The sequence below is a fragment of the Urocitellus parryii genome, chromosome 7 (assembly GCF_045843805.1).
Source record: "Urocitellus parryii isolate mUroPar1 chromosome 7, mUroPar1.hap1, whole genome shotgun sequence".
Taxonomy (NCBI): domain Eukaryota; kingdom Metazoa; phylum Chordata; class Mammalia; order Rodentia; family Sciuridae; genus Urocitellus; species Urocitellus parryii.
Genome location: NC_135537.1, coordinates 147825451 through 147843348, shown reverse-complemented (window position 1 = coordinate 147843348; position 17898 = coordinate 147825451). Strand labels below are relative to the sequence as shown.

The following is a 17898-nucleotide window of genomic DNA, read 5'->3' as shown; positions in this document are numbered from 1 at the left end:
GGTATAACATTTTAGTATCACCAAAAAATGAGTTGTTATTTAAAAAAATGTTTAAACAAAAGTAATTTTGATTAAAGTACATTTAGAATCCCAATTTCTTTTGTATAATTGATGTTTTTGAAACATACACTCTAAAAATATTATTCAGAAAAAAAAAGTCCATTTGGAATAGATCAAAATGGTCTGTTCTTTCTTTATTTATTTATTAGTTGTAGACAGACACAATACCTTTATTTTATTTATTTATTTTTTATGTAGTGTTGAGGATCAAACTCAGTGCATCACACATGCTAGGCGAGCACTCTACCACAAAGCCATAATCTCAGGCTCACTTTATTAATTCTTAAACATATATGGGCTGGGGATGTGGCTCAAGTGGTAGCGCGCTCGCCTGGCATTCGTGCGGCCTGGGTTCGATCCTCAGCACCACATACAAACAAGGATATGGTGTCCGCCGAAAACTAAAAAATAAATATTAAAAATTTAAAAAAAACCATATCGTTATATTTAACAAAAATTTTAACTGATAACACAAAAACATTAAAGTTGTACATATTAACGGATTACTGTGTAATGTTGGATGCATTTATGCATGGGTAGTGTTTTAATCAGGTTAAACATATTTATCTCCTCATTTTATCAATTCTTGGTAATGAAAAATCAAAATCCTTTCTTCTAGCTTTTGAAATGTACAGTATATACTGTTCAGTAGTGCTCCAGAGCTTCTTGCTCTTATTTAACTGTAACTTATGACCCATTGACTTTACCTATCATTCCCTTGTAGTAAAACTTTCAGTTCAAATACAAAACTACTACTTTTCTATTTCTTCCTTGATCTCTTCTTTTTTCCCAGGCCAAAACTCCCAGTTTCCAATGATGATAACATAATTACTAATTTGGTTTACCCCGTAAAACATGTATATACAGTCTCAGAAAAATTATCAACACTAAAGAAAACAGCCGGATGCGGTGGCGCACACCTATAATCCTAGCGGCTTGGGAGGCTGAGACAGGAGAATTGTGAGTTCAAAGCCAGCGTCAGCAATTGCGAGGCTCTAAGCAACTCAGTGAGACCCTATCTCTAAATAAACCACAAAACAATACTGGGGATGTGGCTCAGGGGTCTAGTGCCCCGGAGTTCAATCCCTGGTACCAAAACACCCCCCCAAAAAAAAGCAGTTTAAGATTTTCTTTTGTTTGGTTGGTTTGTTTTTCTGTTTTCAAGGTATAGCCTACTGTAGGTATAGTCAGTTTATAGTGTTTTAAAATCACTTAGTTTGTTTCTGTATGATTATGCCTTCAAGTTGATTTGCATGTTTGTTACATTTTTTCTTTTGATTCTTACAGTTTTGAAATTTGAAATTTAAAATTTGGTTTTAAAATTTTAAGTTTAAAACTTCTCACTTTTTTACATAAATGGGAGCATAACTTATATCTCTACCTCTGTGCCAAGTTTGAAATGTATTGCAGTTATGGGTGAGAATATTTATTAGAACCTTTGTAGCTAGTGGTGAATATAGAGGTGGACAACTAATAAGAATGTACTTTAGTTGTTTCTCAATAACATGAGAATGAAAACCATTTAACTGTAGTACTTACTACAGTTGGGATTCCTTGAGTTTCATTTCTATCAGTGTTCTTAGTCAAAACTTTTTTCTCTTAGACTTCAGACTTTCCAGTTCTTGATCCCAGCTGGACTGCTCAAGAAGAAATGGCCCTTTTAGAAGCTGTGATGGACTGTGGCTTTGGAAATTGGTAAGATCTTGGTATTAAGAGTGGTCCTTCCCTAGTGGGCTCAGAGAAGAAGTCACTGTTGAAGGGTGAAGGGAGGAGCTTCAAAAAGAGGAAAACTATGCTGCTCTCCTATTGATTCAGGACTCAGAGACAAGTTCTCTTCCTCTTTGCACATTATTTTCCAGGCCTGAAATGCTTCACAGGAATGTGGGATGTTTAGTGGTCCATGACTGAGCAGCTCTAAAAGGCTACTTTGGAAATATCAACACTGGGAAGGTTTGTTGTTCCTTTCTGAATAGTGGAAAAGTTTTACACTTATTAGTTATTGCTCCCTTATAATTTTATTTTTATTGGCTATAGATGCCCATGTCATTTAAGTGAGTCAGACTTGAGGTAGATGATCATAGCTTATGAAATTCAAGTCGTCCTAATAGCACTCTTTGGTTTTTGCTGTCAAACTGCCTTAGTCCAAGCTGGGCAGAACTGAATTGCATTCACTACTATTTTGCCCTAAGTAAGCACTTACTTAAAAATACCATCACTTGCTGGGCATGGTAACACACTCCTATAATCCCAGTAGCTCAGAAAACTGAGGCAGGATGATTGTGAGTTCAGACCCAGCCTCAGCAACTTAGCAATACCCTGTTCCTAAAGTATTTTTTAAAAGCTGGAGATGTGGCTCAGTGGTTAAGTAAATGCCCCTGGGTTCAATCCCTAGTCCCCCAAAACCCCACCACTTTCATTTTTTACCTTTTGAGAGCTCTTTCATACCATTGATTTTGTTTTGTGAACCAGATAGCATATGCATTATTAACTATATTTTGTTTCTGAAGAATCTGAAGCTTAGTTAGAACTATTTTTTATTATCATATGGCTTATTAATGAAGGACTCTTAACTAGATCCTCCCTATCCTGACTTGCTAGTATATATAATTTTTCCTGGTATTCATCAGAATAATCCATGCTGCCTCCCTATGTCTAGGGTCCTGAAGAAGGAGCCCTGAGTTCAATTCATTTATTCAACATTAAGCATCATAAAATATTTTGTACTGTGGACAATACTAAAGAAGATAAAAAAGTGATCACTTGTGAGGAGTTTACTAGTCATCTTTGGCCTAGGTTTTCAGTTTTTGCTTGCCATTCTAATTCTAAAATGGGCTAAACCTTTCCCCCTTATCCTCCTTCCCTCTTAATAAAGGCCACAAAAAAGACTATCACCTCTCTAGGGCTGGGGATATAACTCAATGGTTGCGTGCTTGTGGGAGGCTCTGGGTTTGATCTTCAGCACTACATGCACACAGAACAGAGACTTGCTTCTCTGTTCCCTGTGGGTAAGACACTAAGGTTGGTGGTGAGGGCGCTAGAACTAAGAATTAAGATATGTATCTTGCCCTCAAGAAACTCGTAGTCTAGTAGAAGAATCAAAACTGTATATATAGATGATTGAAGTACACAAAACAGATCATAATGATGCTTAGAAGAAGGAAGTGAAGTGCTCTGGTGAGGCACTAGGGAAGTACTCTGGAAGAGTGAGCTTAAGGAGGGCACTTTGAGAGATTTTACTATCATCAGAAATATATAAATTTTGGCTTTGTCACATAGGAGCTTTATATTCTTGAGCAGGTTTATTAATCTCTTTGAGTTTTATTTTTTCTTCTCTGAAGTTGAGATGGTAATAATAATATACCACAGAGTTCATACTAGGAATAATTTAAATAATTTTATGAATTTTCTAGCTCAATGTCTGGCATATTGTAGGAGCTCTAGTTGAGAAATGTTTGTTCGTGTGAAGTGTTTTGTATATTGTAAAACATTATGCAAAAATAAAACTATACTTGAGTACATTGTGCATGTTCTTATAATGCTATAAATAATAGTGGCTTATTATTTATAGCATCCCTGGGGTCTAGCTCAGAAGGAAATTTACAGATTATTCTAGTCATCTTTCTCATGGCAAGAAAGGACTTCTCAGTTATTGTTTCTACATCTTTAAGTACTAGGATTTAGAACATCAGATTAAACTAAGATTAGGCTTATGTTCTTCTCATAGTTCAGCTGATATCTCCATGATATCTGTTTGGAGGTATTAGATTATTGATGCTATATGGATTTACTTAAACATGGAAAGAAGAAATCATGCTTTTAGAATTATGTATACATGGAAAAATTACTCCCCTTCCTTTTTTTGCCCACACTTCTCTAGGCAGGATGTAGCAAATCAGATGTGCACCAAGACCAAGGAGGAGTGTGAGAAACACTACATGAAGCATTTCATCAATAATCCTCTGTTTGCATCTACCCTGCTAAACCTGAAACAAGCAGAGGAGGCAAAAACTGCTGATACAGCCATTCCATTTCACTGTAAGTTCCTCCCTAATTTGGTAAGAGATACTTAGTTCATTTTGGAACCCTGTTTCAGTTGCAGATAAATAATGGTTTGATGACTTGGATAGATAAAGAGCTTATGGAAAATAGGAGGAGTTGGAATGAAGTTGTTGAGAGTTAGGGTTATCAGTGTCAAGAAGGGGTCAGTTTTATAATGGACATCTGGATCCTTTAAGCCAACATGTAATTCTACCCACTCAGAGTGAATATATCAGTTAACTTTAATGCATGTTTCTATAGATGAAGTGTCAAAAAGGGATCAACCTGTCCATGCTTTTATGAGTACAGGCCCTGTAATCCAAGGGTTTGTCATCATAGATAGAAGTTGCTTAACAGGGTCCAGTATTATCTTATTATCATTAATTGCCCCAATGTCAAGTCCAAGGAGCAGTTTGTTATTTTTGTTTACTTAAGGTTGTGGCAGTGAAGGCAAACATTTTAATCTTATGCGCCTCTGGGATTAATGGGTCTTTTTAAAAAATCAACCAAAAACATGATGAATTATAATAGACATATTTTCTGAATGACATTCAAAGCACAAGTAATGAGATATTATTGTTTTCTCTCCTCCCCTTTTCTCATACTTCCTAGAAACATTTTTTTTTTTTTTAAAGAGAGAGAATTATTTTTTTTTTTTAATATTTATTTTTTTTTAGTTCTCGGCGGACACAACATCTTTGTTGGTATGTGGTGCTGAGGATTGAACCCGGGCCACACGCATGCCAGGCGAGCGCGCTACCGCTTGAGCCACATCCCCAGCCCACAGTTTTTTTAATATTTATTTTTTAGGTGGACACAATATCTTTATTTTTTTTATGTGGTGCTGAGAATCGAACCCAGTGCCTCATGCATGCTAGGCAAGCGCTCTACCACTTGAGCCACATCACCAGCCCCTAGAAACAGTTTTTATAGTTGACTAATTCAGAGGCTGGTGATACCTCCTATTTGAATAATATTTTAGATTTTAGCACTTTATTCTAAAATTTATTAGACCATTTGTTTCTCTAGTAACCCAATGAAATAAATAGAACAGGTGCTTTCATTTTACACATTGAGGTAACTTAGATTCAGAAAGTTAATTATTTAATAATAATTATTATATAATTATTATAATATTTGTTGTATAAAATTATAGTAATTTAGATAAATATTAATTAATTTAGATTGTTAGATAATTTGCATAAAGTCACAGAACTGCTGTATATTGGAGCTGGGATTCACCTTCAGCTAACTTCCAAATGTAATGTGCTTTTGCTTCTCAGTTGGATGAGATTTGTAAATTGAGATTGACCCTAAGGGGTAAGAGAACGGAAACTGACAGGATAAATACTTCGGTTCTATAATGTTAAAATAGAATTCTTGCTGGGCGCAGTGGTGCTTGCATGTAATGTAGCAGCGTCAGAGGCTGAAGCCTGAGGATCACAGGTTTGAGGCCAGCCTTAGCAATTTAGCAAGGCCCTAAGCAACTTAGTGAGAACCTGTCTATAAATAAATTTTATTTATTTATTTATTTTTCATTTTTTTGAGAAACCTTGTAAGTTTCTTTCTTTTTTTTTTTTTTCTTTTTTTTAGTTTTCGGCAGACACAACATCTTTCTTTGTGTGTGGTGCTGAGGATCGAACCCGGGCTACACTCATGCCAGGCGAGCGCGCTACCGCTTGAGCCACATCCCCAGCCCTATAAATAAATTTTTTAAAAAAATTTAAAAACTGGTTTCCTTTCATTTCAGAAAAGCAAAAATCAGAGGACATTTCCCCATTTTAGAGAATCCCTTATTCTTGGTTTTCTTTTTTAAGAAATCAGTCTGTTTCTGTAATGCTTCATCTTTTTCATAAAAACATTTATTCTCTCCAACACTGTTTATTTATTTATTCTCTCCAACACAAACAAAAATATTTCCATGTTAATAAGGAATTTTTTGTGTGACTTCTTTGTGCCAATATTTTATTAACTGAGGAAAACTTAATTCTTCCAGCTGCAGATGATCCTCCTCGACCTACCTTTGACTCCTTGCTTTCCCGGGACATGGCAGGATACATGCCAGCTCGAGCAGATTTCATTGAGGTAGGAGAAACTTGTTTTTAGCTATAAGTTAGGAAAAAATTGTTTTTGTTTCTGATAAGGCTTCTATCTGCTACCCATGCCACTGAAAGTAGATTTTCAAATCACTGTTATTTGTGGGTCCTTTATGCAGCCACACTCTTCCATTTGAGTTCCTTTTCTCATTTGTAAACATTTCCACTTATGAAACAAGAATCTACTATTGAAGTTTCATCACTGCTGGCTTTTATTTTCTTTGTAGTATGGTATTTTTACAGCCTGGTTCTCATTTCACACCTATGAGGCTTCAAGTTTGAGCTAAATCAGGGCTTGAGCCTCTTATTAAGGACCAGATAGTAAATATTTAAGTTTTCCATATCATAAAGTTCTGGTTTAAATTAAACTTTGCCATTATTGGGTGAAAGTAGCATACATAATACATAAACAAATGTATACCTGTGTTCCAGTAGAATCATATGTAAAAAACCAGATAGTGGGTGGGATAGTTACTTGCCTATTCCCATAACTGCATTCACCAGTATATAAAGAATGACGAGTGTATATAAAAACCATGTTCCCCATTCAGCCATGGAATTAAAATCCATGTGAATGTAGTCACAAGTGTCTTATTTATTATTGATCAACACAATAGTGCTTCTGGAGGCAGCTTAAAAGTTTAACAAACTGCAAACAATTTTGATACCCAAGTCCACATTTTGTTCACGGCAGTGATATTGTAAACCTACACAATAGGGACTACCCTGATAATTTTTACTCATTGAATAGAATGTGAACAAATCTACATATAAGTATAATATTAACTAATTATTAATATTAATTATTAACTGTATAAGCAATATTATTAACTACATAGAGTCTTCAAAAGAATATAAAAGGTAAATAAATTAGTACAGATAGTTTTTCTTACCTAATATTTGAAGGCCTAGTCAAAGTTCAGTTTTCTTGATAATGAATAGAGTATTTAAAAATTTTAGAACAGTAGATCTGGCTTCATTCCTAGACTCCTACAACTATTCTAATTTTTTGTTTTTGCTACTGCCTGAAAGCTTCACAGATTTTCACCATGATTTCCTGTTACTTGTGGCAGAATCCTGGCTTTTTATCACATTTAGTATTTTTTTTACAAATGATTGTTTGTGTATTTTCTGTTTCTTCTAAAGCATGGCTACTGTAAAGGCATTATTCAAAGCTGATGGGTTTGGGGTGGGGGGTTTCTTTTCCCCTAACAGGAGTTTGACAATTATGCAGAATGGGACTTGAGAGACATTGATTTTGTTGAAGATGACTCAGACATTTTACATGGTAACATTTTATTTTATCAAATGTTCATTGAATACAAATATGAGATGACACTTGTTTTGGATGTTGGGAATATAAGAATAAATAAAACATGCACCTTGCCCTAGTGGAATTCAAAATCTAGTGGTGGGGGCTGGGGATGTAGCTCAGTGGTTAAGTGATTGCCTAGCGTGCATGAGCCCCTGGGTTCTGTCTCTAGCACTACTATGCACGCGCGTGCACACACACACACACCCCTTATGATTAAGTTGCTGTATGTATTCTGTTGTTGGGTTTTGACTATATCAAATACAATTTTTGATGATGGTGAAAATATTGATCATGTAAGAATAGTTGGGAATATCCCATCCCTTGGGCTGTGTGATCTTTCTTTTGACTGAGGTAAGCCTATACTGAGATAATTGGTTAAGTAGCCCTCATTTCTCCTTAGAAGAAAGGGAAATGGTGTTCAGTCCTTGAGATTTCAGTAACTGCTGATACTGAATGTTCACTATAATTTATCCCCCCAAATTGCCAATAGCAAAGAAAAAGAATGGAAAAATTTCAAGGGTTTTTAGTTCAAAATTGGGAATTTCTTGCTTCTTAAAACTGTTGGAAGTTTTAGCACTTCTGAATCTTAACCTTAGATTAGATCTCTACGTTTTTATGATAACTCTTCTGTTATAATTTAAGTGCTGAATGCCACAGAGTTACTGAAAGTGGGTAGTCAGTAGCATATGAAGCTTTAGGTTCTATTCCCAGTACTCTGCATCCTCCCCCCAAAATGGTTGAGCTTTCATTGAATCCCTTTTCCTCTCCATTTTCAGTGAACTGTGTACTTAAATAGCCCTCGATCTTCTCTTTCATTTCAGTCCAAAATTGATTATGATACAATAGATCAGTAATGCTCTGTTGGGGTCTGTATTCCTCAAACAGTTTTCATTATTTCTTTTAAATCTATATCCTAGATGGGAAAGGCAGGTAGGATACTTGTTGAATTATAAATCAACACTGTCACTAGAAGAAGAACATGTTCCTCTCTCTGTGGAAGAGCTGCATGAGTATTTGTCTTCAAACCAGGGACCAATACAAAAATTTTACCTTTGGGCTGGGGTTGTAGCTCAGAGGTAGAGTGCTTGCCTAGCATGTGTGACACTGGATTCACTTCTCAGCAACACATAAATAAATATATGTCCATCAACAACTAAAAATTTTTTTTAAAAAAATTTATTTGAAGTTTTTATCTGTATACATTTTTTGAGCAATTTTTTTTCTATTTTGCAGAATTTGATTCCTCTTCTTTTCTCCCACACAAGTTTAATGAAAGTCAAAGTGACGCAGATTGAACTAAAAGAGGAAAACTTGAAAGCAGACTACCTTGGCACTCATTAGATCCATTGTATTTGTTCAGTCTTTTGTGTCAATCTCTTCTTTTCAATTCCAGTGACTCATGCTGTCTTTTCTCATCTCATGGGCTGTTCCCTTTAAGGTAGTGTGCAGATTGCCATTCAATCTTTCTCTACAGACACTTTCTCTACATACATACCTTTAATTAAAAATGTATTGTTTCCTGGCTTGTATCTTTCTTATCCAAACACGAGGCTCTATATGCAATAGGGAAGCTTCATAAATATCATCCTTTTAGATATTAAAATTCATTGCCAGATGTGGTGGCACACATCTGTAATCCCAGTGGCTCCGGAGGCTGAGGCAGGAGGATTGTGAGTTCAAAGCCAGCCTCAGCAAAAGCAAGGCGCTAAGCAACTCAGTGAGACCCTGTCTCTAAATACAATAAAAAATAGGCTGGGAATGTGGCTCAGTGGTCAAGTACCCCCGAGTTCAATCCCCAGTACCAAAAAAAAAACAAATTCTTAAAAGTCAAAAATCAAAACCTCTAATTGTCAATAATGGCTCAGTTATGCAGGGGACTTGCTGAATCACTTCTCTAGGCTTTAATCCAAAGTCTTCATTCTTACATTTCAACATTATTAAGAAAACGGTAGTAGGGGCTGGGATTGTGACTTAGTTTTAAAGGGATTGCCTAGCATGCGTGAGGCACTGTGTTTGATTCTCAATACCACACATAGATAAATGAATAAAATAAAAGTCTGTCAACAACTAAAATTTTAAAAAAGTGGGGGTGAGGGAGCTCAGTGGTAAAGCGCCACTGGGTTCAATTTCTAAAATAAAATAAAACTATAGTAGTGATTGGCATTAGTTTTTTTCTTCATTCTTTGTAGAAGCAGGATTTTTACCTTTTTCTGATGCATTTGTGGTTCTTTCTATAATTAAGGGAAGACAAAAAGAAAAATCAAAAAGAAGCAGTTGATAAGTGATATTTAGCTTAGCTAGCTTTTCACACCTGTAACATAAGTTATTTATGCTCTTCCTACAGTTTCAACAACCTTGTAAATCACTGATTTTCATTTGTACTAGAACAGCAGCACTAGTTTTTAGTTCTTATAAATAAGTGACTTTAATATAACATGAATAATAATCTTTCTCCCAGCCCAATAGTGAACTATAAAATTTTTAGATAAGTACCTTTATTTACTTATTTTTAAAATTTATTTAGTTGTAAACAAGCACACAGTATCTTTATTTATTTTTATGTGGTGCTGAGGATCAAACCCAGTGCCTCACATATTCAAGGCAAGCTCTTTATCACTGAGATACAGCCTCAACCCCATATTTACTTATTTTTTGGTACTAAGATATAGCCCAGGGGTACTTTACCATTGAGCTACATTCCCAGCCCTTTTTAACTTTATTTTGAGACAGGGTCTCACTAAGTCACTTAGGATGGTCTCAAACTTGGAATCTTCATGCCTCAGCCTCTCCTGAGTCACTGGGATTACAGGAATGAGCCACCATGCCTGGCTAGATATGTACTTTTAAAAAGATAACATTTTAAAGAGGTTTGGCAGCACTGAAAGTCAAAGGGTCGCCTTGGTGGTGTTACCACAGAGATGATTTGTTTATGATTCTGCATTCTTAGGTATCTAATATAGTAGCATGACCCATGTGTGGGGCATGTTGCCCTTGAGCAGTCTCTCCTAGAAAAGGGATTGAGAGCCCAAGGAGACTCAGAAAGCCATGAAAAGGAGTTATTAAGTGTGCCTGGCTCACAGAGATGGGCACAGATATAGTGAAAATCAGGACACTGAATCAACCTCAGACTTGTTTCTGAGTTACAAGTGGTCAAGTCCTTGGAGTCTTGATTGATGTTTTTTCTGTGTCTCCTGCCAGTAAAGAGGTGACACTGATTAGTCAGAGTGTAAATGGCTCCAATGAAAGATGGTGCACAATTCAGGTTGGTGTTATTACCATTCCATTATACGATTATACTCCTAATATTACTGAACATTAACATTCCTTTTATGTTCCCTCACTTATAAGTACTAGAAGGAAGCAGAGTGGCTGGTTTTTGTATTTGGAACCCATCTAGAATATCACCTGGTGCCACCAAGCCATTTTCGTCACCTGAAAGCTTTTGCTTTGGTTTCTGGAACTTGCCTAATAAAATTGGCTTGTATAGTCCATAATAGAGGCCTGGGATACAATGGAGGAATAATTAATTGGCATTCCAGCTATAACAGGAGGCTTTCAGAATGGGTCCAGAAAGAGTTCTATAAGTGAAGGCACATCTGAGGAAAAAAGGAAGTGCTGACATCCCTAAATGTCATCTTCTTCTATTTTATTGACATAGGAAAAATTTTTGGTTCAGAAAGAGATGCAGAAGACTCATAAACTTGGATCCTTTAATGTCTCGTGTATGTTGTGGGAGCTCAGTGCAGATGCTTAGTATAGTTCTGTCATCTCTTTTTGCTGACATCTCTTTCCCCATCTTGTGAAAAACTCTCCTAAATCTGTGTACTCCTCTTTCTTGAGTTCCTCAGTGTTCCTAAATTATGGATTCAGCATCCTTCTGGTCATTGTTGTCTCGCAACCCAGGCAACCTAGAAGCATTATGAACTTCTGTTATGTGTTGGGTCTGTGTTTTCAACATAGGGTTGCACATAAGTAAGTTTACATTTTCTCTATTTGGAAAGCTTAGTTCATCAAGGTTTCTCTTCTAGGCATGGAGCCTCTTTCCTTTTTCAGATTGTATTTCTTTGGCCCATATTCTTCGCCCATATCCTTTGACAATTCGTAGATCAGAGATCCAGCTTCGTTTCAATGTGCATTTACCTGTTTGGGAGTGCCCTACATTTAAGTTATCTAGATGGTTTCTGCATAAGACAGTTTTAAACATAAATATTATTAATAATAGGGTTGAGGTTATGGGTCAGTGGTGGAGCGCTTGCCTAGCACATGTGAGGCACTGGGTTCGATTCTTAGCACCACATAAAAAATAAGTAAAATACAGATAGCTCCATCCAAAGCTGAAAAATACTTTTTAAATATTATTAATAATATTCATATATATATATATATACATATATATATATATAAAACATATATATAACACTTTTGTTTGCCACATACATGAAATCATTTAATCCTCACAAAACCCTATTGAGCCAGGTGTGGGTAGCACACGCCTGTAACCCCAGCTTCATGAAGCTTGAGTCAGGAAGATTGTAAGTTCGAGACTAGCCTCAGACCCTGTTTCAAAATAAAATAAAAGTTCTATCCATTTGTGTTTCAGTTTGTCAGGATGAACCGAACTGCTCTGTATAACCATAAAGCTCTTAGTACAAAAGTAAAAAGAAGGGCTGGAGTTGTGGTTCAGTGGTAGAACGCTTGCCTAGCATGCATGAGGCACTAGGTTCAATCCCCAACACCACATTTTTTAAAAAAACTAAATAAAAAAATGAGCAAAGGATTTGAATAGTTACTTCCTTTTTTTTTCCACGTGTGGTGCTGGGGTTGAACCCAGGGCCTTATGCATGCAAGGCAAGCACTCTACCAAGTGAGCTATATTCCCAGCCCTTCAATAGTTATTTCTTAAAAAAAAAAAAATGTAATAAGAAAAATGCTGTAAGATAGCTCAGTAATAGAATGCTTGCCTAGCATTTGGAGGGGCCTGGTTTCAATCCCCAGTACAACAGAAACAAACAAAAAACCTCATGCGTTGAGTGTTATTATTGGTCCCATTTTATAGATGAGAAATTGAAGCATGGAAAGATCTAGTAACTTGCCTGCGATCATACAAATGGCAAGAGGCAGTGCCATCTCCAGAGTCTATGTTCTTAATACTGTATAATATCTTTACATTTTTTAATTTTTGTTGCTTTTAAAATTTTTTTTAATGTGGTTTCTGGTTTGTTATGGCTTCATCACATTGTTGAGAAGTAGGAATAGATATTTTCCCATTTTACATTCGGAGAAATGTGCAAAGAAGTTAAGTAATTTGTCTAAGGTTTTTTTTAATATATTTTTTTAGTTGTTGATGGACCTTTATTTATTCATTTATATGAGGTGCTGAGAATTGAATCCAGTTCATACATGTGAGGCAAATGCCCTACCACTGAGCCACAACCCCAGCCCTATCTAAGGTTTTCTACTTGCTGACTTTAATCATTAGGTCACATAGGTTTCCCCTCACAGAATTATTTGTGTGTATCTTGGCTAAAAGCTCAGAGGATAATGACTTTTATTTAAAAGCTTTGCTTCTGGGGAATACCTGAGTCACAAGTTTGTGCTTATGTGGTTGCAATTAGGATTTTGATTGGTCTTCCCGAAGTTAAAGCCTCTGAGTTGATTTTCTTGCCAAGCAAGCAGTAAGTGCCTTCTGTCAAGAAAACAGAAACATGTTGCCAGCTATTTTGAACAATGTTAGAAATACATTGCAGTGGGAAGGAGCTGCCTCTGTCTTCTGCCCACTTCTTGAAATATTTTAAGGCCAGCCGATGGGAAACTTTATCAGTCCTCAGTGTAATCACAGAGAGACTGTTCTTCCCCCAAAGCTGAGATTTCAGAGGCCTTCTATCAGTAGATAGGTTATGGGTAGTTTTGGTTGTTCATGTTTAATGATCTTTGTTTTTTATTTGCCAGCTTGTATTGGAGCTTCCAGTCACTTTAAACGAACATGAACCAATCCCTGATTCTCATTCTTAGTTTGCTTTCTTGCTTCTATTCTGCCTACTGTGCTGAGGTCCTCCCTGGATTATTTATGCAGCCAAGATTTTGAAATCAGTTGCTGCTATCTGAGTGTGCTTTATAAAGAAAAGAGAATTTCAAATACGAATTTTTTTCTGGGAGAATTTCAGTTTCCCTCCCATTTGTCTCTATGCATTCTTTCCCACCTTTTGTCTTCTAAAGCCAGTTGAACAAGTTTAAACTACTGATGTGATCAAGCAGTAGAACTAATCATTGGCAATATTTATTTATAGATTTGTGTGTGTGTGGTAATATAGTCACTTTGGTTTTTTCTTTTTTAATTAAGCCATTCCCACACAAATCTCAGAAAGCAACATGGTAAAGTTAGTGTCTTAGAAAAATTATAGAAATTAAATTAAACAAAATGTTTTAGCAAAATTAGCAGTAATTCCCACTGGATCTTTAGACATTTCTTTTCTATTGAATTTATTTTATTGAGCAGACAAATAAGGTATATAAAGAGCCTAAAACATCAGGCTGGGGTTGTGACTCAGTGGTAGAGTGCTTGCCTAGCATGTATAAGGCACTGGGTTCAATTCTCAGCACTGCATTATAAATAATTAAAGTCCATTGACAACTAAAAATCTATTTTTTTTAAAAAAGCCTAAAATATAAGAAGTTCTCAGCTATTTTAGCTAATACTACTATGTTTGTTTTCCTTCCTGCCTTGAACTGTTGACTTCCCAATTCTTCCCTTTTAGTAAGAAATAAAGTCTATAAAATTTGTATTTGGTTATAATGTATGTTAGAGACTCTTTTACTCTTCATTTTTCCACCATGGTGGCACATAAAGTGCATCTCCATTCCACAGCAATTGTTTTGTAAAACAGGTAAAACATAGGCCATTCTGTGGTATCAGGAGTTTTATATGGAACAACCCCATAATCAAGAAAGATGTCCTGTGGCCTGGCATGGTGTCACATGCCTGTCCAGCTACTTAGGAGGCTGAGGCAGGAGGCTAGTAAGTTTGGGGCCAGCTTGGCTAACTTAGCCAGACTCTGCCTCAAAAAAAAAAAAAAAAAAGAAAAGAAAAGAAAAGAAAGAAAGATATCATTTGTAGAAGGAGTTTACTACCTGAAAAAGAGTTTGAAAACCATTACCTTAAATCTTAAGATTGATAACATTGAAATATTTTTCATTTGTTGGCACTTATGAGGAAAAATCAACCATTGTGGTTTAAATCTTTGAACTTGTTAGAAACAAAGAAAAAGAATCCATGGTAGATTTTTTTTTTTTTAAATACTTAAACATTTTTTTTTTAAAGGTTGCATTTACTCATCTCTTCAGATTATCCTGCTAAGATTTAGGTTATTTTTTAAAATTTTTAAATTTTTAAAAAATCTCTGACCCACAGGAGAATGGCCTGGATACAAGTATTCCTGGACATCTTTCAGTGATTGAAGCTACATTTATATATAGCACATTCCCTCAGAGCCCAGAATGTAAGATTTGGGTATGGAACTTTCTAATCTAAGAATATCTCCAGGGCAGGTAGCAGCAAGATGCACAGTAAAATATTTATATGGATTATCCAGAATTTATTTCTGTTATCTTGCCAGGGTACCGTATTGACAGCCTTTGAGAATTGTACATGTGTAATAACTTTTGTTCATTTTCACATAGTAAAAGAAATAGGTGGGGTTTTTTTTTTTTGGGCACCAAGCACCAAGGATTGAAGTGAGGGGTACTTGGCCACAGAGCCACATCCCAAGCCCTATCTTGTATTTATTTAGAGTCAGGGTCTCACTGAGTTGCTTAGTGCCTCACTTTTGCTTGCTTTGAACTTGCAATCCCCCTGACTCAGCCTCCCGAGTTGCTGGAATTAACAGGCATGTACTTCTATGCCAGGCAAAATTGTGATTCTTATAAGCCATTGTGTGTTGTTCTTTTAATTAGAGCCCTCTCCCCTTTTTTCTCCCTACCCTAAAGTCTAATTTTCCAGTAAGGACTTCTGCTAGTCAAGATAGTTGGGGCTAGAGTAAGAGATCTAGCAAGAGTAGATCTGACTTAGTAGTTTATATAATGTTTTGTTTGAAAACAATGTTTAAAACTTATTGTCATAGAATATGACTCATGGCATCCACTGGGCTGAACTTGAACTTGGATTTCTGTACTCTCTAGAGCAGGATGAGATTACATTATTGTTTTGAGTTATCAGCATTTCAGAGGCTCTAGGCTATAATTTGAAAAGAAGCTTGCTATCTTGAAAGAAGTGATTCTCATACAAAGCCAAATTCTTTGCTACAAAGTCTGGTGGTTTTTTTTTTTTAGGAATTATATTACCTAATATTTGGATAATGTGTTGTGCTCTAGGATCTTTCTTCTGTGAATACAATCAATAATAAAAATGAAATACCAAACTCTCAATTTATACAAACCTTAAGGAAACAGGAAGTTGTTAATGTAGTTCCAGAATCTTCTAAAAATTCATTAAATCTTAACATGCTTTCAGAATCCATAGATGAGATAAATGGTTTAATGTACCATAGTACAGTACTCAAAATTTTTTCAGGAGTTGTTAATAATTGGTCTTCATTTTTTAAGCCTAGAGATCCTTTGATTATAAACGGCCTGTGGTAATTTTCTGCCTCTCAAGTTTTTTTTTTTTAATATATTATTTTTAGTCAACGCAAAGCTAGAATGTGGGACTAATATGGAGAAAGTAAGCCCACTAAAAGTAAACATACTGGGGCAATTTCTTTTTTCCTACTCACAGCCTTGGAACCAGGCCATCCAGTTTATCTGTACTCAGTAGCCATGTGATCTTGGCCTGGTGTTTTTGTGTGTGTGGTGGATAGGGCCTATGAGGAAATGGTAGGAAACAAGACTGGTAAAGGTAGGCAGTATTGAGACAGTAAAAGACCTTGTATAATATGTAAGAGTTTGAACTCTTGAAGTGGATGGGTAGCCACTAGAGAATTTCAAGCAGGGGAATTGCACCATGGATTGTTTTGTAAAATATTACTCTGGCACCATTTGGAGGGGGTGAGTTAGAATAAAGCAGGAACAAAGTGTTATAATGCCTCCTACAAGATGGCATCAGGATGACAAGAGAAAAGAGGCCTGAGTTAAGGCATGGGATTAAGAGTGAAGAAATGAATTTGAGAGACAAATATTTAGATAAGATTGACCATATATGAAGAGAGGGGGAAGGAAGAGTCTACATTGATTTTTTTGGCTTAGACAACCAAGGTAAGAGGATGGGCAAGGGGTGAATACAAATTTGCAACTAAAGGCCATGTGACTAGAAGTATCCAATAAGATCTAAAGCTTCAAATAGATACTGAGTTTGAGAGCATATGATTCTAGGAATCATAGAAATATAAGAATAAAGTGAAAAGAGAAATTAGGATAGAAGAAAAAAGTGGACAGGGAAAGGAAAAACTGGAACTGTTGATTAAAACTTACAATATCCACTGCCTCTTTTCCACTTATGAGGCTAAAGGCAGGAAAGGATTGGAAATGGGTAGCCAAGTAGGGCATGGCTTTTACATTGATTAGGTTACTTTTAAAAATTTTTTTCTTCTTAGTTATACATAACAGTAGAGTATATTTTGACATATTTATACAAACATTAAGTATGTCTTATTCTAATTAGGGTCCCAGTCCTGTGGATGTACATTATGTAGAGATGCACTGTGATTAGGCTACTTAATGTATCTTTTCATTACAGAAAGCAGAACCTTACCACCCTAAACAGTTGCTACTACTCTGGAAAATGTCTGTACTGAACGTTAGTTCTGTCTTAACATTGTCTCTTGAGCTTAGTCCTGTACAGTTAAAACCACAATCCATCAATATTCATTTTTGGATTGGGGAATGTAACTTAGTGGAAGAGCACTTGCCTAACATTTGTGAGATCCTAGGTTCCCAAGATTACTCTTATTGATGTAATTTCTAGCCCATATACTGCCATAGTTTTAACATTTCACTGTATGTAGTAATATACATAATAAATGTCCAAAAGAGGTATGTATGTATTTTTGTGTGTGGTACTGGGGATTGAACCCAGTGTTCTCTGCCACTGAGCTGCATCCCTAGCCCTTCTCTTATTTTATTATTTTGAGGTACAGTCTTGCTAAGTTGTTTAGGCTGGCCTCAAATTTGTGTTCCTTCTGCCTCAGCCTGCTGAGTAGCTGGGATTATAGGCATGTGCCACTATACCTAGCAAAAGAGATGTGTAGTAGAAAGGAGAAAATGTAGTCTACAGAGTACTGCCATACACTAAATACATAGGGAAAAAGAACTTCTTCATAATTTATCATCAGAGAATTTCAGAATGCTAGGATATTTTTGTGCTTTTAGTGGACATATTTCCAAACTAGTGAGTATGGA

General features: G+C 35.9%; 1 protein-coding gene across 3 annotated transcripts in view; it reads left to right on the top strand.

Annotated features, from left to right (window-relative positions):
* Positions 1–17898, top strand: part of Tada2a (transcriptional adaptor 2A) — a 60277-nt gene that overhangs the window by 17737 nt on the left and 24642 nt on the right. For all 3 annotated transcript variants that reach the window (XM_077800597.1, XM_077800598.1, XM_077800599.1), the window contains exons 5-8: positions 1664–1755; positions 3938–4095; positions 6095–6183; positions 7410–7482. In XM_077800597.1, coding sequence (XP_077656723.1) covers positions 1664–1755; positions 3938–4095; positions 6095–6183; positions 7410–7482 — 412 coding nt within the window. The remainder of the gene's footprint in view (positions 1–1663; positions 1756–3937; positions 4096–6094; positions 6184–7409; positions 7483–17898) is intronic.